The 26,182-nt window shown below is 49.8% G+C and overlaps 1 protein-coding gene across 1 annotated transcript in view; it reads left to right on the top strand.

Annotated features, from left to right (window-relative positions):
- LOC119404841 (bone morphogenetic protein 4) overlaps positions 1-25,885 on the top strand; it is a 66,851-nt gene extending 40,966 nt beyond the window's left edge. The window contains exon 2 of the mRNA XM_037671518.2: positions 23,077-25,885. Within this exon, the coding sequence (XP_037527446.1) occupies positions 23,077-23,870 (794 nt within the window). The 3' untranslated portion in view covers positions 23,871-25,885. The remainder of the gene's footprint in view (positions 1-23,076) is intronic.
- The last annotated feature ends 297 nt before the right edge of the window (positions 25,886-26,182 follow it).

Below are 26,182 nucleotides of genomic sequence, written 5' to 3'. Positions count from 1 at the left end.
ACGCGTTTACCCTCCCAGGAATGCCTCGGCCACACGTAAGCTGGCCTTCGGCGAATGCTTACGAATGCCTACGCGCGTTTGTCGATCCGCCATGTTGCCGCGGGCCTGTGAGTGGCCCGCGCATAGCTTACCATTACGACGATTACCAGCAATATGTTGGGAACGACAATTATACGATCGACCGGTAAAACAGCCACGAAGGAAAAACTAAACTAACGGCTGCAGCTGGTGTCACCATGCATGGTCATTTTCGGATACCTTTACGGTCTGTAGCTTGTACTAACTTGAACTGTCGATTCTGAATCACCGTCCACACGTTATACCGTAAAATATTTTCATTCTGTGCGTCCCCTAAGCATATCTATAATTTCTGCAACACACACACACACGCACGCAAACACACACACACACACACACACACACACACACACACACACACACACACACACACACACACACACACACACACACACACACACACACACACACACACACACACGCGCGCGCAAACACACACGCAAACACACACACAAACACACACACACACACACACACACACACACACACACACACACACAGATATCTTTATATCTTTCTCTTCACCTGATATCCTACCACATTCGATCATTCAACCAGAGATGGGCAACGTAGCCCAGTAGAAGCATAGCTACGAGTGCAGGATCGGCGCTCAAGCGCCACTCCGCTACCGGGGCAGCGGCAAGACGTCATTCGTGACGTCATCTATCGGCGTCCCGGCGCACCGTCCCTGGCCCCAAGGCACCCGGTGTCGTCAGTCTCGGGAGGTGAAAGCGAAAGGCCGCTGATGTTTCATCCACACATGCCGCCGCAGTGCGCTTGATGAATGGGTTCGGCACCGAGCGTCACAAAGGGCGCCGTCCGCAGACACCTGCTGGCGACGGCTCAAGAGACCGACACGACGCCGCGGCGACATCTCGCCGTATTTCAACGGCACATCTCTGCCAAGGAATCTCGTGTAGCCGAATCTGAATCAGCGCTGCGCCGGACCTTGGAACGGGCACCCTGCTAACTGGATTCGCTTTTAGCCCTCTATAGATTCACGAAGTCGTTTTCCGTTCCCATCGGAATGGCTGACAACCCTCTTTGCGACCCCTGCGGTAGCGAGGAGACATTACAGCGCATCTTCTGCGACTGTCCTCGCTACAGTGTGCAGAGACAATCATTCGCAGTCGCTCTATAGCTCGCCTAGACCACCGACCAACGACGGCAGTAACTGTTTTGGAATGTCCTCCTGAGAAGTCATCGCGGACGAAGGCGACGAAGGCACTGCGCAAATTCTTGAAGACAACAGCCTTGCACCGGCGGTTGTAGACCAGTTGCGATAATTTGACTGTGAGTAGTGGGACTTTGTTTGTGTGTGCTCCCCCTCTCCCTCTTTCTCTCTGCCTCTAACTTTCAAACTCCCCCGTCCCTTTCCCAAGTGTATCATACCAGTTTTTCTAGACTGGTTAACATCCATGTCTTCCCTCTCTCCTGTTCCTTCATTCATTTAGCTACCTATAGCAGAATCGATATGTCAAACCAAAGCCGCATTTTCCTTAGCTATAGGGGAATAGTTATGCATATACGCAATGTGCTTCGGTGTTCACTGAGGGAGTGAGAGAGAGAAAGGAAGGAAGACGAAAGTAAATAGAAAGGTATACGAAACTCACTCGGACAAGAAAATGCGGTTTGCTGTCCTGCGAGCACAGACGCGGTCTCAGCCGGTCACAACAGCGAATCTCCACATCGGACGATCACTCACAGCGCAGTGAACACCGATCCCGAGGCTGCGCAGCAGTTTGCGCGGTATCTCTCGACACGTGCTGAATGCATGTGCGATTACATGATGAAGAGAGCTAGGTTATACATATATAGCCTGGAACACCCGTAGAAAGTAAGTTCGGAGTGGGAATCCTACGGATACCTATATAGCCTTCCATGGTCGAGACCACACTATAGCTATCATCCGGGTGATCGCGATGGCACATAAAGTCGTCACTTCATTAACGTCTACAAGGGGTTGAGGACGGGCTTGCAAGAGATTACGTCTTCAATATAGGCATACAGTCCAGTGCGAGTCTGTAGAATGTGCTAAATCTATGAGCGCGCCGGCGCAGCCAAACGAGAGCTATATATACAAAGGCGGGGGCTACACCGCCATATACACATATATTAACCACGCTGGCAGGTATAAGGAACCTACAACCCCGATATGCGGTCGTGAGATTAACACAAGTCAGGGCGTTGATCACTTCATTACTTCTTGTATCTCCCCGCGCAATTAATGCCCCCTGTTTGCGGGCAGACCTCGTACGTTTTACAGCGAAAGCTGTTATGAGATCATTTCACCGGCCGTTTTTGGCGCCGTAGTTGTCCGCCGCCGCCGGTGTCCGTAACCAGTATCGCTCGAAATAAAAAAAAACGAAATAAGAAAAAAATTCCAGGATGGAACGAGGTTCGAACCTGGGCCCTCTGCGTGGGAGCCCAGTATTCAACCTCTGAGCCATGCCGTTTTTTTTTTTTTTTTTTTCTTTATTGCCTCACAAAGAATTTTCATACACTAATCGTAAACCAGGGAAAAGTACAGTGATACACCATCAGCTGTTAGCTGACTACATCTTAAAACTTTGGCATGTGTAACAACAACTCCACTCTGGGAATCCACTCCGGTACATCCATCTGCACTTTCTGCATTTCGACAAAACGAGAGACACATTCGCGAAAGTAATCGCGAACAGGTCTGACTTCCACATCGGCATTGTGAAAGGCCGTTCGGGTTTGCCATATACTATGCAGGCCCAGGAGCTTACAACGTGCTCTCGAAACGCCGCTCTTCCAGCTTTCGCTGTGACTGTGCTGCGGTTTCAGCGCAGGCCTGGCGTTTTTTAATTGGGAACTGAAGCCGAACAACGCGATCGACTACGCGCATACTGGCATGCAGCGGTTTAAGAACAAGCGGTAACTAGGCCTGATGAACTAGGTTTAACAAAAACCGTCGCTGGCAAGGCACCGTCTAGTGTTGTACTCATGCTTGCAGCAGCAGCAGCAGCCGCGAGCCGAATGCCTGCACGTACACAGTCTCGCACGGTGAGGAGAAAGTCGAACGTTTCTGCTGCGAGTGGCGCACGCGCTTTCGTGAGAAGCTTGCTGGTGATTCTTTGCATGCCGCCATGCTGTGCCAGATTGCGAGTGTACATACATGCATGCACCATTGCGTACGCAAGGCCCACAGCTTGTCGCGATCGTGTCGATCGTGTTACCATCAATCTACGGCTTTTGTTAAGTGAAAAGGGTGGGGCAGGGGGAGGGCAGAATTCGGGTTGATTGGCGGAACATATGGGAGAGGCATTTGCCTTGCAGTGGGCGTAGTCAGGATGGTGATGATGATCACATGACTAGGGGGCGGCCCTCCCCTGCACCCCCCCCCCCTTTCTGTATGCACGCATATGCGAGTAGCAGAATGCGGGCTATGTATCGAAAGATGCGGTTGTGACACGCACAAACGGGTGTAGACACCAAACGGACCGGTCGCTTTCCCCGCGGCCGCAGGTATGGATGGATGGATGGATGCTATGAGCGTCCCCTTTGTAACGGGGCGGTGACATGTCTGCCACCAGGCTCGGAGAAAAAAAAAAAAAATACCTTCCTTGTTTTATGTTGGCCTAATACCATATTTACATTGATTAAATCTATGTTATTAGCCGTCGCCACTGCCGCCTTGCGGCGAGTGCGGACACGTCGTCGGGGCCTGCTTGCAAAGTGGAGCTTGCCTTCCGGCTTCTTTGCTTCCACTAAGGCGGCGCCGCCCCTCCTCCCTCAATTAGACTGCCACGTGCGGTGGTCGTAAGGCCCGGGGAGGGAGCGCCACCGAGATGGAGGACGGCGTGGATAGATTTGATGACGATGCGCCTATTCGCCCGTACCTAATCGGGGCGTCGCAGAAGTAAGAAACAACGAAATAGGGCCTCCCAGCGTGGGAGGCCACCTTCGCAGTGTCCCATCTGTTTCCATCGGGTTCCACGTTAGATCGGCGCCGCGGGATTCGTAAACGACGTCTTATCGACGTCGCTCTCACCACCGCTGTGGTCCTTAAGCGTTTATTCGTGTCACGTAGCAAAACAACGCTTAACAAGACACCGAGGAGGGTTCCGGGTTCATACTAACGGAACTATAAAGTTTAAAAGAACCTATTGCTGGGCTAGTTGGTAAACCATTTCAAAAATTATTTGAGCGCAAACACACGGCACATTCACACACGCACACACCCAAGCATCCAGGCATCAGATGTTTGGTGTTGTACGTGTTGTATTTGTTTGGTACCTCGATGTGTGGGTGTGTGCGTGTGTGAATGTACCGTGTGTTTGCGATCAAATAATTTTTGAAATAGTAATTAAAGTTTAAACCTATAGCTAACTGTAAGCTCAAAGACGCTTTTCTCTCCCTCCCCCAATCATCATCATCATTTTATTTATTTATTCACTCCTCCTCCTCTGGTCACGTGACCCCTGCGCGAGGACTACTACTACTACTACTACTACTACTACTACTACTACTACTACTACTACTATAGTGTATACTGTAAGACGACGACAGCACTGGGCAGGCTAAGATCTTGGCTCTAAAAAATAAACGAAACCAAATTATCCCTCCTAATCAGACCTCCGCGGAAGCCCAGAAAACCTTAACTCAACGAGCAGCCGTATAAACATAGGCGACCACACGTGATTGCCGCGTATGCAGTTGTAATTACGACCACCGCGGTGATTCGCCCATTGAAGACTGCACCGTGGCTATAGATACGACCCGCCCAAAGATTCCTGCAGCTTGATCACGCAACGTCGACGCGCCATCAACACTTCTCGCTCAGCAATTAACTCGATCTGGGACGTCTACGAGCTATCGGCAGTTCGCGGGCCCTCGTCTATACACGCGAACGGCGGTAAAAAACGCAATGTTTCTTCGAGATGCCTTATCAACCCTTTCGCTCCGAGGTATAGAAGGGAGGAGGAATGCACGCATGCAACGCGCGCACTTCTGTAAGAACATCATACACAAGAGCGAACTTGGGCGGCCTGGATATTTTTCTTTTTTTTTTAATCTCTCTCTCGCCACCACAACATTTCAGAAACAGTGAATACAGTGTGTATATCCGCGCACGTGTGCGGTCTCTCGGCTCGCTCGCTCGACGCGGAAGCGCTGCAGTACCAAACGCAAGGCGACCCGCTATGCAGGACATACAACCGCGACGAAACACCAACACAAATATTCAACGAGATAGCGTAACCCCAATAAACCGCGTCCCGCGCGGTACTACGGATCAGAAGCCTTAGGCCACGACACTTGAACCTTCTGCAGTGTTTCGTACAAACCTTTTTTTTTTTTTTTTTTACTTTCTACAGCGTGTAAGAAGGCGCGCGCAAACTGGCGTGTGTCTGTGTGTGTGTGTGTGTGGGGGGGGGGGGGGGGGGAGCGCCGTTGCGTAGATACGAGCCATTTCTTAGCGAATTGCAGTCACGACCGAGAGCACCGTTGTGCATCGCAGCACGCAAATCGAAATCTCTCCCCACTCGGGGAAAAAAAAAATCTTCGTCGCGGAAGCTCCAAATCGTGTCGGCCAATATCAGGACGACGCACCAGACTGGGGCTGCGTGTTTGTAAACAAAGTGGGTGCTCCACCTTACGCAGTGCACGAAAGCGAAGGTGCGTAGTTCAGAGCGTGCATGCGAGAGACTGGGAGACGGAAGATTAGGCGATAAAAGGAAATGGCGGGGAGGCCTGACCTGATGCACAATTCCCTGTAGTGTGGGGTGGGCGTACAGATACTGTGCGTTATAAACGAAAGGGAAAACGAGAACCTACGCGGAACGGTGCCTGTTCTGTGCTTGAAACTACGTAACAGGCAGAGATGCTTAAAGGGACACTAAAGAGCAAAACGATCTTTTCTCATATTAGTAATCTTTCACGATATCAGAAACACCACGCTTGCTGCGAGAAGCTTAGTAAGCGAGAAAACGCGCAAAGACAATATGTGAGTGGCAACGCCACCTTGAAGTTTCCTCACCATTCGCCGTGACGTCACATGTTTTGACGGCGCCTACTAGAGACTACTGTAGTTCCTAATCGGTAAAAATGAAGTACATTGTCCTCTGAGCGGGCCGGCCATAGACTTAAAGGGGCCCTGCAACACCTTTCTTTGTTATATTGGAATAGTCCCATTATTGACGTATGACTCTTCACGAGCCATATGCCGCAAAAATTTTTCGAATCCGTCAAGTCTAAGTGGTGTTACCAAATTATAGAGATCACGTTCCGCAGCTTTCTCTCTCAACTCAACGCAGCGAGCGCGCGGAAAGCTGCGCGCGGCGTGAGGGGAGGGAGGGAGGGCGGAGGTGTGAGGAGGCGACGTCAGCGCCGGCGGCATTTTTTTCATTTTTTTCTCTCTGGCGTCTCGGCGCAACCACGTGGTCTGTGCCGCCACTTCCGGTCGGCTTGCGTCGTTCTCGTCGAGCGGAGTCGATCGCGCTGTGTATCGCGCGTGCTTGAAAACTGCGCGTCGGTTTGGTAATGTTGGGTGTGCACCTCGAACGCCGTAGTGTTTTCATCGCTCTGCCAACCATGGAAGCAAACGTGCGTGCTCGTTTGGAACGAATGACAGCTGAGATCGGTTTCGGCCCATACTCCGATACACCGCCTCGTAAGACGGCACTGGCAGACGACCCCGAAGCGCCGCCATTACCGGACGCCAGCATTGTTATCCGAGACACGCTGCGCCCGTGCCTCGGTCGGTCGTGAGAACGTGCCGACGATGCAGTTCTCAGCTGACGAGGCAACACTCGAACGGCTGCCACTCTCAACGGCAACCGGCGATGGTCAAAAGCACAGAAATATTCACGTTTTCGGCACTGCGCATGGCGAAGAAAACGGAACCACGCAACTACGAGCAGACGAGCTGTCGGTGAGACCGGAAGTGCTAATATTAATGTTTGTTCGGTGTTTTTAACGCGATAACATAATATAAACATACATATTATCTACTTATTGAACTCAAAATTAACAACGAAAGTAATAATGAGGGTGTTATCGTGATTATAACATCAGCCAATGGTGGAACTGCCGACAATCGCGTCATATTTTGCGGACTAATACATCATTTGTCGAGAGAAGAGGGAGCGATTTTCAACTGACTTTGAGAATTTATTGTAAATTCCAGGCCGTGCGCATCGCTATAATATTTGGCTCGCGTGTTCTCGGGAGCCTCGACTACCGATCGGCAGCGCTTTTTGAGCATGCTCGAGAAGTGTTGCAGGGCCCCTTTAAGTAATTCTGACACGTATTTTCAAAAATTTCGGATTATTGCTCTAAATAAAAATGCTAGTGTCGAGAAACCTAAAACGCGTGGATACAGAAACTCGCGACATACTAGCGGCAAATCCGTCATCTGTTCGTGGCGCACGTAAACAACGATGAGTTAACTGTCGTCCAGTGACCCTGACAGTGATTTCTGCGATTTAGGCTGCATGCAGGACGCAGAACTCGCATACTCGGGGGAACTGTCTTGCCTCGTCGGGATAATGTCCTTGCAGTGGGGCTGGCTTGCAGATGCTCAGCGACGAAAACTTCAAAGTCAAATTAAAATATTTTATACGTGTTCTCCGACTCCGGTGTGTGGACAGCGTTGACACTGCATACCAACGAAGCAAAAAATGTCCCTTTTGCGATGTCTCAAAATCGTGTCAGTACTCCTTTAACGTACCAAGTTTGGGGTAATTTTGTTGAGCCAATGGCTCCAAAATACGATAAACACACTTTGAAATCCGTGACGTCACGCGGGGAGATTTCGGCGCGAAATTTAAAAATGATACTTTGAACTTGATTTCCTCCTCTATCAATAAACCTATGATGGCGAAATTAACGACATTAGGGCTCTCAGAGCGCAATATATCGATCTAGGCCGATTCATTGTTTCTCTTTAGCGTCCCTTTAACGAGAGGATCAGAAAGTTAGGTGCGCAGATGGAGATTAAGAAGTTTGCGGGTATAACGTGGGCGCAGCAAGCACAGGACCGGGCTGATTGGCGAATCAGGGGAGAGGGCTCTGCCCCGCAGTGGGCGTGGTCAGGCTGATGATGATGAGTAGTCAATACAATCAATACAATAGACTAAGAAAAAAAAAGAAGATGGTTTTGCCTTCGAGATCGTCTTAAGACGAATCCAGATTCCGCAAATATTCGTTACTTCAAGATTCCACGAAAGTTAAATCACCAGTTCAAGAATACGGTCATCTCTTTCTTTTGCCTGGGATAACAAATGGTGCCCCACGCACGAATTGGAAATATCTATTACAAAATTTCGATGCCGTATACCTCCTCTTAATTTTTATTTATGCAGGTTTGGTCTGGTGCCGTCTCCTCTATGCTTTTACTGTCGAGAACCTGAAAATATCGATAACTTTTTACTTACTTGCAGTCGTTTCACTGGCCACAGGGGAAGAAAGACATTTCGAAATGTTATTCAGAAACTTAAGAATTACTCTTGACTCTGAAAATATTCTTTCCCTTGGGGCGTCTTCCCGGGCCACAGCAACAGAAACGTTTGCTTAGCCGTATGCGAATTTCTTAGGGACACAAGAAGAATTCCTCGTTAATTATACTCAGTCAAAATTTGGTACATCGGACTTCCTCTCGCTGATTCATTGTATTCCATATGATTGGTCTGTTCCTATTTTTATTGGTACATAAGCTAATAATTCTTCAAATTTTCTATATACCCTAGACGGCCGATTAGTTCCTTTTCCTTCGTCTAAATTCTAAATTTCGCCACTTATATTAACCGCCGGTTTCATGGCCAATCCGCCGTAGTGGGCAAGAGCCAAGAAGGATCAAGCAAGCAAGCAAACGCGCGAGGAACCGTGTGGCTCTCTTTTTCCTTGTTTTAATCAACACTGCAAGTACCCCCCCCCCCCCCCATCCCTTTCAATTTATCGCTCGCCTCCACATGGTGCCCGATGTGGCATCGTCACTCGGTATAAACCCAATTCTCATTATCGAGGTGGCGCGTTAAAATTTGCCGCACGCAATGGCGAATGCCGCGCTGCGAAGGAAACACGCTACATCCAGGAGCCCCGAGAAATTATTCACTCAGCGAGCGTGGGGACTCGGAATCATGCATATGCAGCGCGAAGCCCTCGAATAATCGAGTCGCTACCCATTTTCTCCCCAGACGGAAAAAAAAGCAATTGGCGAGTGTGCGCCAATGTTCTCTCAACACCGAACGCTACAAATCAAGTTGTACAGAATTTACTAAGCGGATTCGCGTTACGCGCATTCCGACATCTTTATATTTTCGACGCACGCCAGCGTGTGTTAAAAAGAGAGAGAGAGAGAGAAAAGAAGAAAAAGGTAGAGCCGGGCGAATGTTCGAAGTCCTTCCACGCACGGTTAGAACGGCGATGACTTTTAATCCGTTTTCTCTTTCTTTCTTTTTCATTTGCTTGCTTCATTTTAGTTTTCGATTGACGCAGCAAATCTAGAATCAACGTGAAACTCCCATTGGCGGGTTAGGCTCATGCATGCATGCACTCATACGCGGTCAGCTGTCAACTCTATCAAGGTGTGATATGTAAACACGTATACAACGACAAGAGGCCACTCAGCGTAAGCGTGTAAAGACAAGCCGATTTATGATGTGTACGCTATGTATCACAAAGAAGTACTCAGAAGATATCTCCGTTCGGTGCGCAGTCGACGCTGCTATACGAGGCGTCGTTTTTGTTTTGCTTGTTACGACTCGCTGATTTCGGTGGCGGCCGGTGTCGTGTCCGCGAAAAACCCGGCGCCGGCGGGCGTACAGAAATGCGTCCCTCGAAGGTGCCCCGGTGGCGCGCTCGTTTGTGTGCGCCGTTTTCCAACAACTGGTGGCTCTCTTGACCGTGCGCTTGTCGGCGATCGGCCGTTTCTGATACGGCAATCCGATCTTTTATCGAAGTCGCTTGTCATTTCACGTCGCCACATTTCATAGTTGCCTGCATATGAGCGCGTGATCGTCATTGTTGCCTGCAGCAACCGAAGTGTTCCGCTGCTAAGCATGTGGACGAAGCTGCGATTCCCAGCATGGAGGACGGAAACAGGAGGTAGCATTGTGCAATGCGAAAGAAAGAAAGAAAGAAAGAAAGAAAGAAAGAAAGAAAGAAAGAAAGAAAGAAAAAAGAAAGAAAGAAAAAGCATGCACGCGTACGCGCTTGCCAAGCTTCGCTTTCCCACATTACGGGGAGGGGCGGGCGTGGGGGGGGGGAGGTGTAGGGAACCCCTCCCCCCGAAAATTTTCAGTTTCATATGTGTATATATCATAGGTCGGCAAAAAAATTTGGGCTCACTCGGACTCACTCAAGAAATGTATTTTGCTCTGAGGGCTCATTCGGACTAGACTCACCAAAATTTTCCTCAGCCGGACTCACTCAGACTCACACCCACGGCTTAACCTGAGCCTGAATGAGCCTGAGTGAGTCGACTCACGGGTCCGTTGGCGTAAAATTAGCTTTCTCAATCACGATCTTGGTGTCAATCTTCATCAACGCCAATACTCACATAATCGGTGATCTACGGTACGCCTTTTGACCTTGTACCATCAAATACGAGTTATCATCATATATCATATGTAATCATTGTCATATATCAATTCAGTAGGGACATTTTTATGAAATTGTCATGAATTTGTTGACTTCTGGCAGAAGAGGGAGATGTAGAGGAAGAAGAAATGAGAGAAAAGACAGATGTCATACGAAGAAACATAGAGTGAAGAGAAAGAAGAAGACCATACATTGAAGGAGAATTGAATAAAGAACGCAAAGAAGAGGGAGAAGAAGAGGCACGAGAGGCGACGTGGCCGGCGAGGAGAAGGAGGAAGAGAGAGCGCGCTTGGAACGGGCAGAGGCACGGACGAGCGGTGGTCGTGGCAAGGCGTTCGCCTGAGGTCCGCCAGCACAGCTCCTGGGAATGTGCCCCAGCCTTCGCAGCAACGTACTGTGACCTGGGAGGCGTGACCAGGAGGGCGACCAGCGCGCATCTGCGAGACCCTTCTCCTGAGGACGCGCAGATGTTCTGCGGCTATGCTCCGTGGGTCGCGCACCGGACTACGAGCGGTACAGCCAAAGCAAGTACCTGACGTGGCGTGGACCAGCAACTGCAGCTACCCGACGGTGCAACAGACGGTCGGGCTCCGGTGAAGCAACGCACTTCGCAGACACGACAAGTTGTCGCCTCAGCACCGGAGCTGCCACGTCAACGCCAGTAACCCGTGACGAAACTGTAAATATTTTTATTAGTTTTTGGGATAGTGTGCACAAGGGATGTTTGTTTATATAGTTGGGCTTTCTTCACTACTTCTTATGTAAATAGTTTAGTGGTTTTCTCGCATAAAGCAATTTTTCGTTATCCTCGGTGTTCCTGTGTTGTGCTTAACCATCTAGAGACCATGACAGAAATACACGACTCACACAAGATAGTTTTATCAAGAAATTCCCAAGAAAGAGTTTGCTGGGGGACGTCAGGCCACCCCTTCCCCTAACTCGCGCCTCTGATCAATAAATATTGAGGTGGCGCATGAATGCTAGTGTGCTGAGATATGCGTGTATAGACTTGAGTATAAACGTAAGCCCATATAAGGCTGACAGTAATGCTGAAGATGAGTAGACAGGACCATAAGTCGGCAACAAAAGATGGAGCTCACTCGGACTCACTCAAGAAATATATTTTGAGCTTAAGGATCACTCGGACTCAGACTCACCAATATTTGCCTCAACTGGACTCACTCGGACTCAGACTCACTAATATTGTCTTCAACTAATTAATATTGTCTAATATTAATATTGTCTCACTCGCCAAAATATTACTCAGCCGGGCTCACTCAGACTCAGACTCACGGCCCGATCTGAGTCTGAGTGAGTCCGAATGAGTCGACTCATGAGTGAGTTTGCCGACCTATGGTATATATACGCGGACACATACAAATGCACGCAGGAACATACATAAAATAAAATTGAAACCCTCCTACGCCGCCCCACCACCTTGCCCCCAGAAAAAAATTGCAGGCTATACGCTACTGATTCCGGGCGCGTACATTGTCAGCGCCGGGGCCCTCCACTACTGCGTCTCTCATAACCGTGGCTCGCTTTGGGACGTTAAACCCCATAAACCGACATCTCGGTAAGAGGGGACATCATCTCACATACTTTTTCATCAGGCGCTCTAGCGCCAATAAAGTGACCTTTATCATACGCCAGAGCTAGCTGCCGTGCAATCTCATTAAATTCTAGTCGAGGTATAATTGACTGGTCGCTCGAGGCAATCCTCGAGCGGCACCAGATCGAATGCCAAGATCACTCACCCGGCATCGTTGGAACGCCCGCGAGTAAAGATTTAACACCTAATACGGAATTCAGCGAGTGTATTCGTCTTCAATATCGCAGCCGGACAAATTGAGGTGCAATGGCTTTCTCTTGCTTCGTTCTTATCTAACACTTATCCGGCTCTATATATGTGTGTACCTCTACAGCGCAGGAGAGGAGCTCGACACGTGGTCAACAGCTTATCGCGCCGCGCAGACCAGAAATGGCAACTGCCTGATTATAGATTCCGGTAAGCACACACACACACACACACACACACACACACACACACACACACACACACACACACACACACACACACACACACACACACACACACACACACACACACACACACACACACACACACACACACACACACGCGCACGCACGCACGCACACACACACACACACACACACACACACACACACACACACACACACACACACACACACACACACACACACACACACACACACACAGGCGTCTCAATTCCGTCTCCCAGCACAACACGACGAGAGAAACAACACCAACAAAGGCATCAGCGTGCATACAAAACGCGTCCGAGGCCACGCAGGTGAAAGCCGATCGACCCGAATCGAATCATTAGGGCACGAACTGTACTCGCTCTCTCAAAGCTACAGCGTTGCGATATATAGTTCGGTGCAGCAGGAGCAATAGCTGCGCTACTTTCCTGCGTCCCTCCTCTCGTCCGAGTCTTGCTGCATCGAAGTGGGGTCTCGGTTCGAGAAAATGTGTGGAGGGAAATAAAGAGGGAGAGAGAAAAAGAGGCTGATAGCGTGTTTTACACATTGTTTTAAGCAAACTGGCGAAATGATTTTTTTTAAAGTGGCCTTTCCTTTAAAACGGAACTGTTAAGCTTTTCGTTATGCCGTGCGGAGACACCAGAAAGCTATCATCATCGTGAACCGGCATGCGGTCTCTTCGTCCTCTTCTTCGTCTTCCGCTTCGCTATGGTTTGTCAGGCGTGGGTTGTCAGGCGTGGGTTGCAATAACTCCGATGGGCGAGACAGCGAGTACAGAGAGAGAAAAAAAGAAATAGAAATAGACAGAAAAAAAAGGAAGAGAGAGAGGAAAAGATACAAAGAGAAAAAGATAGAGAAAGATATAGAAACAGATGAAAAAAAAAAGATAGAAAGAAAGATAGCAAACATAGTCACACATAATATATAAAGCAAGGGGACCCACATGGAAAAGGGAAGTGGGGGTGAGGAGGAGGGCAACGCCACCAGCTCCGCTGCTACCTAGTCTATTATTTTATTTGTTTATGTTTCGCTCACTTTGTGACGCACAGACGTGAAACAAGCGATGCCCACGCTCTGCCAGTGTGCTCGACGGTGTCTGACGTGTAAAGCACCTACGAAAAGAGGAGAAGGAGGAGGAGGGGTCATGGCATGGAAGGCGAATACAAAAAAAAAATATATTTTCTTTATCTGCCTGTTCGCTTAGGAATACTGCTAACCCTCGCGTATAAGGACATGACGTGGAGGAACAACGCTATAGGTAGACACACTTATGCAACATGATGAACTTAGACACGCACTTATGCAAACATAAAATCTATATTGCAACCCAACAACAATGAAAAAATCCGTAAACAGGGGGTGGGTGCTCGAGCCGACGTTCCAGCCTTAAAGAAGACAAGTCCACTTGTCGAAACGTCGGCTCGAGCACCCACCTCCTGTTTACGGATTTTTTCATCGCAAGCTTCCATCTTCCACTTCCTGCCGTTTTTTTTTTTGGAAACCCAACAACAAGAACATGAATCTCAATAACTAAAGCTCGGGTTATTCATTGCAATAAATCAGATAAATAGACATCGAGTAGGCGCATAAATTCATTAACATTTGTGTTAACTAGATCATTCGGCAACATACTGCATGCCTCTAACACGTCAATATATATATATATATATATATATATATATATATATATATATATATATATATATATATATATATATATATATATATATATCAGTGACGGTTAGTGGCGGCCTCTTGTTTTTCTCCCCACTCTCATTTCATTTCTTTATTAGTCACTGCTATAATAAATTTCGTAAAAATTAAGTAAGTTCCCCTGTGCATTACGATTGCAGCAAACACTAATCGAGCTCTCCCCACTCCTGGTTCATTGCGCTGTTCTGAGTGAAATGGACGTGCACAGTGGCGACCACCAACCGGGCAACGATTTCTCGTCGGCGGCACTCACCGTTACGAGTCTTCCTCCGACGATCACAAGGAGATCGCACAGTCCAGAAGAAGTATGGAAACAGCGACACATCCGCCGCCGAGGAACACGGGAGCACCCTAACTCGTTGAGGAAACACTGAAGAGTCCAGCCGGGGTAACGGAGCCCCTTCCAGCCAAATATCCATTTGGCGGGAAAAGCGAGGTCAAGCGCCGCGCGAGCACGCACCACACATCCATCCTCATCAACTTTCGCCGTGAGACTGTGCCCAGAGTTGCCCCCAACTATCCCCATCTGTCCTGATTGTAATTGTTTGCTGGGGAATAACTAGCTCCCTGTAATTTAATTCAACCAATAAGAGCATACGTGTGCACACGGCGCTCACGGTCGGCCAGTCGGCCCGGCCAATGGCTGTGCGCGATGTCAGAGCACGGGGACGCGGCGACGGGGCCAGTAGGCTGCCGGTGCTGTTAGGGCCTCGACCTCCTCGAAGGCGTCGATGCCACGGCCAGCGATTCCCTGCATGGCTGTGCGATCTGGCCCGATGATGTTCTGCTGAGTTGACACAGTGAATTGTTTTCTTTCGTGTATAAATACTAGATTGTGTCGCTCGCCCACTTATATCCTGGTTTGTCGCTGTTTCGAAGTGTTCCTTCCATGCCATGATTGACCGTTCTGCCCCGTCTTCCTGCCGCGAGTTTGAACGAGAAAGACGGAGACAAGAGACGGTTCTTTGAAGCTAATCGTCCTTTTCGCCTTCATCGGGGAGGGAGGGCGCCATGTTGGCTTTGTATCGTGTCGGTATAATTCAAGATAAAATGGCAGGCGAGCTCCAATGCGGACTGTGAAATACGCGTGAAGCTTGTAGCGGTTCGAAGGTGTAATGCTTTGACTTGCTATAGATGGCAGAGGCAGGTTTATGTAACAGCAGAAGGTGTAGCCGCCCGGCTCGTATTCGTCGAGACAGCGCGCTTTTTACATGTTTTATGCCAGTCGCAGCACTTGAGTTGGATCTGAATGGAGTCGCCCGTTTCCAGTGAAAATGCGTCCTGTAGGATATCGCATTTCACCGCTGCTATCGGTTTCCACACCGGTAGCAGTACTTGCGAAGTACTTCGTTTCTGCGCGGAGCCAAAGATGACCAAGCCGTGCATCACCTAAAAACTCCGGTGCTGTGCGGGAAAGCGGCTTGTTCCAGACCAGGTACTATGGATTCTGGAATCGTTCCATGTATTCAGTAGCGTAGCCAGAATTTTTTTTTTTTTTTTTGGGGGGGGGGGGGGGTGTCAACCATACTTCATGCATGTTCGTGCGTGCGTTTGTTGCGTACGTGTATATATACACATGCAAAACTGGAAAATATTGGGGGGGGAGTTGAACTCCCCCACCCCCTGGCTACGCCAGTGCATGTATTCAGTAAATAAAAGCGCGCTTTTGTGTGTGTGTGTGTGTGTGTGTGTGTGTGTGTGTGTGTGTGTGTGTGTGTGTGTGTGTGTGTGTGTGTGTGTGTGTGTGTGTGTGTGTGTGTGTGTGTGTGTGTGTGTGTGTGTGTGTGTGTGTGTGTGTGTGTGTGTGTGTGTGTGTGTGTGTGTGTGTGTGTGTGTGTGAGTGAGTACGCGTGCTCTCTTAGCCGGTCGTTCAGGCATCGGCCTGTTCGGCCCATGCTTGAACGTTTCGGCTATGAACGAGACAATGAGCAGGAACCGAAGCGAAAAGGATAAACTGGGAGACGCTTAGAGCATTCCAAAGATCGTCACATAGTTTCGGAATATTGGTCACTTGCGCTTCCAACAATGCGAGCGCCGTTCGTCATCATTTCCAGGGAGCGCGATTGTTTTGATTGCGCTTGTTGCTCTCTATGAACGTGCGATGATCGAGTTAACCGAAATACGAATAAAGCGCGAAAAGTAAACGACCGTGACCCGGCAGTGTTTCTTTTTTCGCCCGCGGAGCCGAGGCCAGCAATTCCGAGAGGTCGTTCCAGCATACCTCCACGATATCGCGGTATGCAGGGTTGCAAAATAGGCCGCGCTATGTGGTAATTACGATAGCGGGACTGCGCGCCGGAGGCTCGTTCGCATATATATCTGTTCATCTGCGCAATAAAAGCTTGCGGAGTTTATTTTAACGGCCGAACGACTCACTCAAATGCCTGGACGTAATACTCGCGAGAGAATACTGTTTAAGAGTTGTGAAAAACCAAACACTCGTAAAAATAAGGTGACTCTGGCGCGCGAGCATAGGCGGTGAACCATCGTAGATATCGCTTAGGAGTCATGCTTTATTTTTTTTAATCAAGCGGCTTAACTGCGGTTCAGTGTGCAAATAAAGTGAGTCAAGAGTGATACAAGTGAATGAAGAGTGCATGGCAGAGCATGTATGCTTTCGCCTGTGATTTCCTGAGCGCTATGAGGGGACCCAACATCTTTATTAAAGGGGCCCTGCAACACTTTTTTCAAGTAACCATCGAATGGCTTCATTAAAGTAATGTATTGCCTCACGAACGGACCGCCGCAGAAATTTTTAGAATCCGCCAAGTACGAGCAGAGTTAGAGCGATTTGTCGCACGCTGTAACTGCTTTCTCTCTTCTCTCGTCCCGACGAGAGCGCTGGAAGCTAAGCAGGTAGGGATTGCACAGAGGAAAGAAATTACGTCACGCACGCGTCATGAACTTCAGTACTTTTTCTTCTTTTTTTTTTCTTCGAACACGCGGGTTACTTTCAGCGTTATCGTGAGCGAGCGCGCTAAAGTCCCGTGGCGGCCTCCCGCGGCGGTCGCGGTAACTATACCGCGCACGATGCTCAAATCAGCCAAAGGCAGTGAATTTGGGCAAATGGCGCGGTCATTTGGGCATATGGCATCATTTGCCAAGAGAAGAGGGAACGATTTCTAGCTGACTTTCAGAATAAATTGTAAATATACAGGCCGCATGCTGCGCTATAATGTTTGGCTCGCGTGTTCTCAGATGCCTCTCGACTACCGATCGGCAGCGTTTTCTGACCGTGTTGAAAAAGTGTTGCAGGGCAGGGGTTTATCCAACATTTCGATTTTTTTTCCTGAGGGGGGTGGGGGGATGGGTGCTCTTGTAAGGTGGGAGGGGGGGCGGTTTGCTCTGGAACGATTTTTGGGGTTTGTTTGGGGGGAGCGGGCGTATAAATCTGTGGTCCTTTGGAATATAGATCCGTGTCCCACCTTTCACACAGCGTAGAGCTTTTCACACATGACTCTATGAGCAGCTATGAGTCAGGTTAGCGCAGAAAAGTGACTCATCTTCGTGAGCAAGACGGACCTGAAGAAACCGTCGTCGAGGTATTCAGTCAGTGAAATAGGCGGAAAATTGATTAAGTCACAGTATGAACTGCTGGGACCATACTCCTTAGTTTCCAGGTAATATAGGCTTTGAAAAACACTTCATGAACTATAAAATTCCAACTTTTATTATCGGCAGTTGCTTGCACCACAGGTTCGATGTACACACACACACACACACACACACACACACACACACACACACACACACACACACACACACACACACACACACACACACACACACACACACACACACACACACATATATATATATATATATATATATATATATATATATATATATATATATATATATATATAATATTGTTTTTTGCGCGTGTTCTTTTAATGTTTGCTTCTGCAGCGAGATTAATCGTTCTTTCCGCAAGCAACCGTGCCTTGCCTCGTACATGGCACGTACTGCATTGCAACGAATTACTAAGGGTGACGCGGATGATACATGCATCTTGGAGAAAGGCTGCGCGTACTGCACCGAACGAGGCATATATACATCCGAACTACATCTGAACATTAATCCGACCACGTGCTGCTGACTTCGAATCTCGGAATGCTCCCGAAGGCGTCTAGACGTGCACGCATCAAATGAGAAGGAGCTCGTGCCATTCGGTGCTGCTTCTTTACATGCCACGTCTACATGCGTAACGTGTATGGTAGTACATATACGCCTGTACCTCACCATTGCGTGCACATGCATTCCTTCTCATCAATTCTGCGCAGTGCTGCTGAAGTTAGGGATCGCGTCAGCCCATAGGCGTGAGCGCAGGGGGGAACAAAGAGGCAGAACCCCCCCTCCCCAGAATTACTCGTCTTTGCGCTGCATTGCAACGGTAAGGGCCTCAGTGGGAGGACGTCGGCATAGGCGTGCATGGCAAGTTTAACCGCAGCGCCCACTCCCCCGTTAGTCGAGTCCGCCCCCCTCCCCATAAGGGGTATTCAGACGGGGGAGAAATGCTCGGGGGAGACGAGGGGATTGCGGATCACGTGACCGCGACGTCACGGATTAGCGAGTGGGCGTGACCCCCCCCGCGCCTCCTCGGGGGTGGGGAGGAAGCGGGGGGGGGGAGGGACAAAGTCTGCCCCATACTTTGACTTACTAGGGTGGGGAGGGGGGGGGGGCGCTGCGACGAATCTATGCCCCCCCCCCCCGCACCCCCACCCCTGGCGCACGCCTCTGCATCAGCCGACCAGAAAACGAAACCTCGATTCGAAGGGCTCCGTTGTCGTGTGCCTACCGATGGATGGATGCTATGAGCGTCACCGGGCTCGACAAAAAAAAAAAAAAAAAAAAAAAAACCTTTACTCTTCTAGCAACGCCTACTTGCTCCACAATTGGCGAGCGCTCGCGTCTTCAGTAGTCCACGTGGCCGGACCTTGTTACTCATCGGCCACCTGGCACGAGCTCTGCAGCCTATGTCACACTGCACGGATCTGATCTGGTACTCGAATGCAGTGTCCTTCAGTACAGGAGGGTGCGTTTGGTAGAGACGTACAGATACATTATAGTTGAATTCACGCACTGCACCTGAATGTACAGATATCGCGCTTCGCTTCTGTTACCTTACGTGTGGCGCAAGGCGGCACCGCTGGAAATGCCGAGAGTTCTTGTCGATGAATCGGCGTCGGCTACTCCGCGAGTGATCTCTCATGCCGCCCACGTCTCCTCGATGCGCTTTAGCGAGAGAAAGCGTGCGACATTTTTTTTTTTCTTTTTTTTTCTTTTCGTCTTTCCACGGCTCGTAAAATTAGACGCGCGCCCTTGGGCGACAAGTGTGCGACAGCGGCCGCCATCCGTGCCGCCATCGGCGCATGCAGAATCTGGGCATTAACGTTTACTAAAAAAAAGGTCCAGCTAAGGGTTAGGTAAAATTAAATCGCGCACCGAACGGACCTCCCGCGGGCATTTCTTGATTTACAGCCTTCAGCATCTCATTTGCACGTCTGTCTTCATACCGCCGTAAAAATAGCCTGCCTTCCCACTCACATATGTTATCGCAACAAGATGACGAGTTGGGCTAGCTTAAAATGTACTGATGGGCTAGTTGGTGAGCCATGATTTTCGAATAGGCAGCGCACAAAAGAGCAACGAATACGTACACAAAAAAAGACGCAAACACAAGCGCTTGTGTTTGCGTCTTTTTTTTTTTTTGTGTACGTATTCGTTGCTCTTTTGTGCGCTGCCTATTCGAAAAAGAGTTGGGCTAGTTGGCGCCGTTGTCAGATGGGAGGAGACGCAGCGCCCAGAGGCGCCTAGTCCCAGAGTTCTACGATACTCATCAACCCATCATCATCCATACGTCCGGCACTACCTCCCCCCCGGGATGTGGAGGGGAAGATTTGTTCCGGGCAGACGGTCCTTAAGAGCGCCTAGCAGTTCGACGCTCACCGAAGAAGTGGACAATGGAAGTGGACAGGGTAAGCGCTGTCCTGTCCACTTCCATTGTCCGCGTCTTCGGTGCACTTCAAACCAACTTTTAAACGGTATCTTTTCATTGCATCTCCCACAGCCGTGCGCACGGGAGGGTCGGGGGGAGGGGTATGCTCAGGAGGGGAACAGCCGTCTCCTCTAATTATCCTAAGGGGGGCGCCAACTCTGTCCCATACCTTTATTCAGGCGGGCCTTTCACGCCCCCCCCCCCCTTTATTTTTTTGCGCAAGGTTATTTCTACGCACGTTTTTTGACGATAATTGCGACCGAAGACAACTGATGTTGCATTCAAACAACTGTTTACTTCCTACCTTTTGCCCCAGTTAGCCGGGGAACCAATGGCAGGTCGTTGTAAGAAGCACGTCATCGCTTCATTTTCATTTTTGCATGGATCCAACCACTGCGGAGTTCGTTTTCTTTCATACTCGACCAATGGGGGGGGGGGGGGGGGGGGTAAACTTTGTCAACGTGGATTTTTGGGCTAGTTGGCTATATGCTTCAGAATAGGGCATAGCGCTAACACACCAGAGAGATTGTGGAAGCCGCCATAATCGCGAGAGCCAGTGATAGCTGTGTCAGCTGCCCGTCGGTGGCGCTGACTGCTAATGAATTGGCCTTTCTTGACGCTGCAGGTTTTCATGGGCGATTAGTCGTGCTTTTTGCATACGGATCTATTTATACCGTTGCTTTCGAAAATAAACAATGAGTTTAAAGTTAGCGCTTGTCCTGTTGTCTCTTCCTCGTCCGTGTGTGTTAGCGCTATGCCCCATTCTGAAGCGGTTAAACTTGCTCCCCCCGCCCCTTTTGGAAAACCCCTGTGCACGCCTCTATATGGATGCAATGCATGAACTGCGAAATGTGTACAGGGTCGCAGCTGCAGGGTTAATAACGTTCAAAAAGGAAAGGCCCAGCTAAGGGTTAGATAAAGTTAAAATCGAGCGCCGAACGGACCTCCCGCGGGCATTTCTTGATTCACAGCTTTCAGCACCTCATTTGTCTTTGCACTACCACAGTGAATTTCTCCTGCCTTCCCAGTAGAGATGTTGATTCTATTTGTTTGTTTTTCGTTTCATTCGCGAACCGTAAAACTCGCCGGCTGCTATTGGGTGTTAATGGCCGAGAAATTTTCTCAGCCACCTGTTCGAATGGGTCCATCTCTTAACACACGGCGTACGCCCGGTTGGTGGCTCTCAGCTTCTGAAGCACTTACCTGTCGAGTGTAATAAAAACTTTTTCTTTTATCTCTATCCGCGTGTACTTTGGTTTCCTCGCTGACGACTCTAATGTCTTTTTATGCCGCAGGCAACGACTGCCAATCGCTATAAAGCTCTTACCAATAACGTGGCTCGATCCCACGAGGTCGTCACCGTATTTAATTTCAGAGCTGCTTTTCTCCGAGTTGGCGAGGCGCAGCGGAGATCATGCAAGCGCGTGACCTGAATAACTATATCTGCCTCCTGTCTGAAAGTTACTCCAGAAGACAGAGATGAAAGGCGCTTGGTAAATGATTCCATGCCGCTGTTATCGACAGCGTGCCCGGGACTCTGGTTGCGATTTCGATGTTGTACACGGAAGAACGTGCAAATGACAAAGAGGCTACGGCAAATCTCTCTAACCTGTGCGATAACGTTCGTGCTTCTAATCCCGGCAACGTACGTACTAGGTGATACATTGCTGTATATGGTGTGCCTGCGAGGACTTTTTGTTGGATTCGCGAAGGTTGCTGCGTACCTTTTAACACATGTAAGAGGTATATGCGGCGGACGTCGGTGGAAGAGCTTATACTGTCATGGAAAAAAAACAAAACAGCTACTACTTTCTCAGAGAGTAGGAAAATAACAGAACAGAAGAGCAAGAGGATTAGACGTTTGAACCAGCGTTCAACCCTCTTCAGTGGCGTAGCCAGGGGGTGGCATACCGGGCCCGTGCCTCCCCCCCCCCCCCTCCCCGAATTTTTTTTTCCCCGTGCGATACAGAGCACAAAATGACACTCGACCCCACTTATCTGTCCAGACCCAATGTCGGATCAAGGAGGTCCCCCCCCCCCCCCGAAAAAAATTTCTGCCTACGCCACTGACCCTCTTCCTATTTCCTTCCCGCCAGCCCAAAGCCTTAACATCTCCAACTACCAGTTGAACTTATTCTAGTGCGCTGCTGGAACGAACTTTGCGCAAATAAAATTATATAATATTGGTCACAATACCACCCCCCCCCTTCACGTTCCTTTTCGGATGAGAAGGGTCGGAGGAAACAACATTAGAGAGTTTTAGTGCCGGGGCCCCCAAGCGGCCCGTGTACGAACGCTCTTGCGTTCCTTTGTACTCCCAGCCGCATCCACGGAGAATACTAAGGAACGCAAGGGCTTACGTACCCAAGCCGCTTTGGGGCCGCGGCACTAAAACTATAGTGAACTGAGACTCGTAGATGGCCCCGGTGGAGGCGAAAGCTGTTGGTCTGACATATCGACGTCAGTACTCAGATGAGCACAACATATCTTCCATTCCTTTTGCCCACTTCTCCAAACAGGCTTCGAGCCGTCATTGAAATGTGATGTAGTTCTCTTTGTTGCGATGGTACATGTTGTTGTTCCTCTAGTGTGTGTGGCTCACACCCACCGTGTGGTACTGCCCAGCAATTGGGCGGTTTTATAAATGCTATCCACAGCGTCATCTCACTCGTCAACTCTCTCTCGCTCATTCGCAGGGAGGGCGTTGCAGATGGCCCGCAAGGGTCGGGCCTCGCTGCAGCACATCCGCTTCCCCATCCACATCGCCAGCGGACGGCCGCGCGCCGCCAACGCCACGGCGCGCAGCTACAGCGTGCGCTACGCGCGGCTCCGGCTGCGCATGATGAGCCGGCGGCCGACGCTGGTGCGCATCTACCAGCTGATGGAGCCCGGTTGCGCTTCGTGTGAGCGGCGGCTCATCAACATCCGGCGACTGTCCCGCAAGGGCCGCCACCGGATGGACGTCGCCGAAGCGGTCCAGTCCTGGATCGACCGGCCCGACTCGAACCACGGCCTGGACATCGAGTGCAAGCCGGCGTGCCGGCTGTCGCGCGACTCCGCGCTGGACGTGGAAGTAGCCGAGGTTCTGAACCGGTCGCACCGCAGCTACCGCAACGGGCCCGCGGGCGTGCTGCTGCAGCACCACCGCGCCATCGACTGCTCGCACGGGCCGGACAACCAGACGGACCTGTGCTGCCGCCACTCGCTCAAGGTGTCGTTCGCCGAGATCGGCTGGCACTGGGTGGCCGAGCCCAAGGAGTTCGACGCTTACATGTGCAAGGGACGCTGCCCCAACGACAACCGAAACTTCAACAGCACGCACGCGCTCGTGCAGAGCCTGATGAGCGAGCGCGCCGACGTGCCGAGCCCGTGCTGCGCGCCCAAGTCGCTTAAGGGACTGAGCCTGTTGTACCAGGACGGGCCCGACTCGGACCTCTATACCGTGGCTACGCAGCAGGGCATGGTGGTCGAGGAATGCGCCTGCCTCTAGAGCGGGACGACCCGCCCACTCCGCGGGGCGCGAACCAAAGATTACTGTGTGCGTGAAGCCACGGGATATATTTACATCTGGGCAAGAACGCGGCGGGCCCTGGGCGCGACGGCGTGCGATGCCCCAGAAAGCTTATGGGCGCATTCCAGATGCGCCAGTCATCTGTAGGCTTAACTTCTAAGAGTGACGGACGTGCTTAATTTTTGGAACTGCACATATGCGAGCAGACTGGACACCACATAAGATACGGACAAGAAGTATCTGTTGTCCGTCTGTCTTCTTTGTGGTGTCCCTTCTGCACCAGACACGTGCTGACAGCCAGAAGATGCGCTAGTTCTTGTTAGGCTTAGCTTCTAAGAGAGACAAACGTACTTAATTTTGGAGCTATACATACGCGAGCACATTGGACACCACAGAGGATACAGACAAGAGGCAACTGTTGCCCGTCTGTCTTCTTTGTAGGGTGTCCCTCCTGAGCACACATTTCCTTCTAAGAACTGACAATTAGCAAAATGTCGTGTCGTTTTCGAGTGCTTGTTTTAAAGGCATATAAAATTACAATGCAGGGGGAGTTATACATGTAACCTGCAAAAAAAAAAGCGCAACATTGTTTCTGCTATATGGCTCTCATGAGAGACATATAGCCGATTGCACTGCGTTGCGATCATGTTCGGAGATGGCGATGTAAGTCGACTCCAGAAGGAGTCGAGAACTACCGCATAACTTAGAGTATTATGAAAGGACAGTTGTCGGTCTTATGTAAAGCGTATGTTTGCCGGTCAGCCTCAGCCTCGCTACCAAGGTTCGCCTCGCTTTGCCAAAGAACAACCTTGTTGTCGTCATTGTCGTTCTCAGTGTGTACAATCGAAGGACTATAAAGAAAAATCCAGCAACCTAACGAAGAGATAAGCAAATGTCAGCGCACCAGGGTACGGTGTCATGTTCCTTCCGAGGCTAATTTCCTCTCAAAGCCTCTTAGTTTCTTCCTCAAACCTTTTTTTTTTTCTAGTTGCGCGCGTCGCGCGGCCGTCCTTCTAGTGTTCAAAATGACCTGTGATAAAGCGCCGTCCGCCTGGGACGTCGCGACGGGACGTTAGGACGCGCGCGACATTTTTTTTTTTTAGGCAACGGATTCGCCTTGGTGAAGTGGGGCCTCCGTTCCTAGACACTGCGTGCTTGGGCGTTGTACAATTTCTCGCGAATGCTGCATGCCTTGCTCAGTGGAAGCGCAACGTTGTAAAGGTATACGGCAACGTAAAACCCCTCAGTCATCGTGTTTTCATCGACGTTCACGACCCCCTTTCTCGTCCCACGTCAACTCGCACAAGACTCTGTTTTGCCAGCTCAACGCAGTGGGGCGCGAGCGCTCATGGCTCTAGACTAATCGGGAGAGAGAAGTGATGACGTACATCCACACTGTGCCTCACCGCTCTGTCTCGTGTCGTCATCTGTCAACGTCGTGCTGTGCTTGCACGTGGAAAACCACCAGCGACGTCTTGTGTCGAAGCTGCTTTTATTATTATTTTTTTTTGTTACAAGTTTGCAGGCACTGCTTGAAGACCTCTTAATTGTGGAACTACATTCTCGTGTACAAACTGCCCTGTGTAAAGCCGCCCTGTGTACACAGGGCAGATTTTCTCGCGCTAAATATTTATTGTGCCACTGCGCTGACCTCGCTAGACGGAGTAATGTGCACAGTGCGGTTTGGGCGTTCATGTTATTGCGTAGTGGCATCATGAGCGAAGTCAACGAGATGACACCCCACGCGAAGATACCAGAAATGAAAGTGTATTGGACCATGGAGGCACTTTGTGCCCCGTCTTCTCAATGTGTTATATAAAGTATGCGAGAAAAAAAAAAGTGGTTTATGTTGTTTCCCCGAAGACTGTGTGTACCAATAAAATAAACCTCAAGCATGTTAAGCATGTGTTGACTGACATTTATGAAGATGCGAAAGTAGCACATATTTTGATAGTGAGGAAGCAGGAAATTTGACAGCACAGCATAGATATAGCTGTCTTCTCTGAAGAAGAATCGCCAACTGAGCTGGTTGGTAATGGTTCTTGGACATCTTGAACACAGGGCAAGAAATGACATGAACACCATAAGATAAAAGGACATGTTGTGGTGTGTCCTTTAATCTTCTGGTGTCCACGTTGTTTTTTGTGCATCGCTTGGGGTTGAAAGAAAAGAATGATTTGATGCGACCATACGCCGCACCACAGACAAAGCTGGGCATTGCATAATTTTCAACGAGGTTTCCTAATCCTTTGAGACACATTCATAAATCTCATATAAGAATGTGGCTGGGA

The sequence above is a fragment of the Rhipicephalus sanguineus genome, chromosome 9 (assembly GCF_013339695.2).
Source record: "Rhipicephalus sanguineus isolate Rsan-2018 chromosome 9, BIME_Rsan_1.4, whole genome shotgun sequence".
In the NCBI taxonomy this organism is placed as follows: Eukaryota; Metazoa; Arthropoda; class Arachnida; order Ixodida; family Ixodidae; genus Rhipicephalus; species Rhipicephalus sanguineus.
Note: the sequence above shows the minus strand (reverse complement) of the source record. Positions and strands in the feature narration are given on the sequence as shown.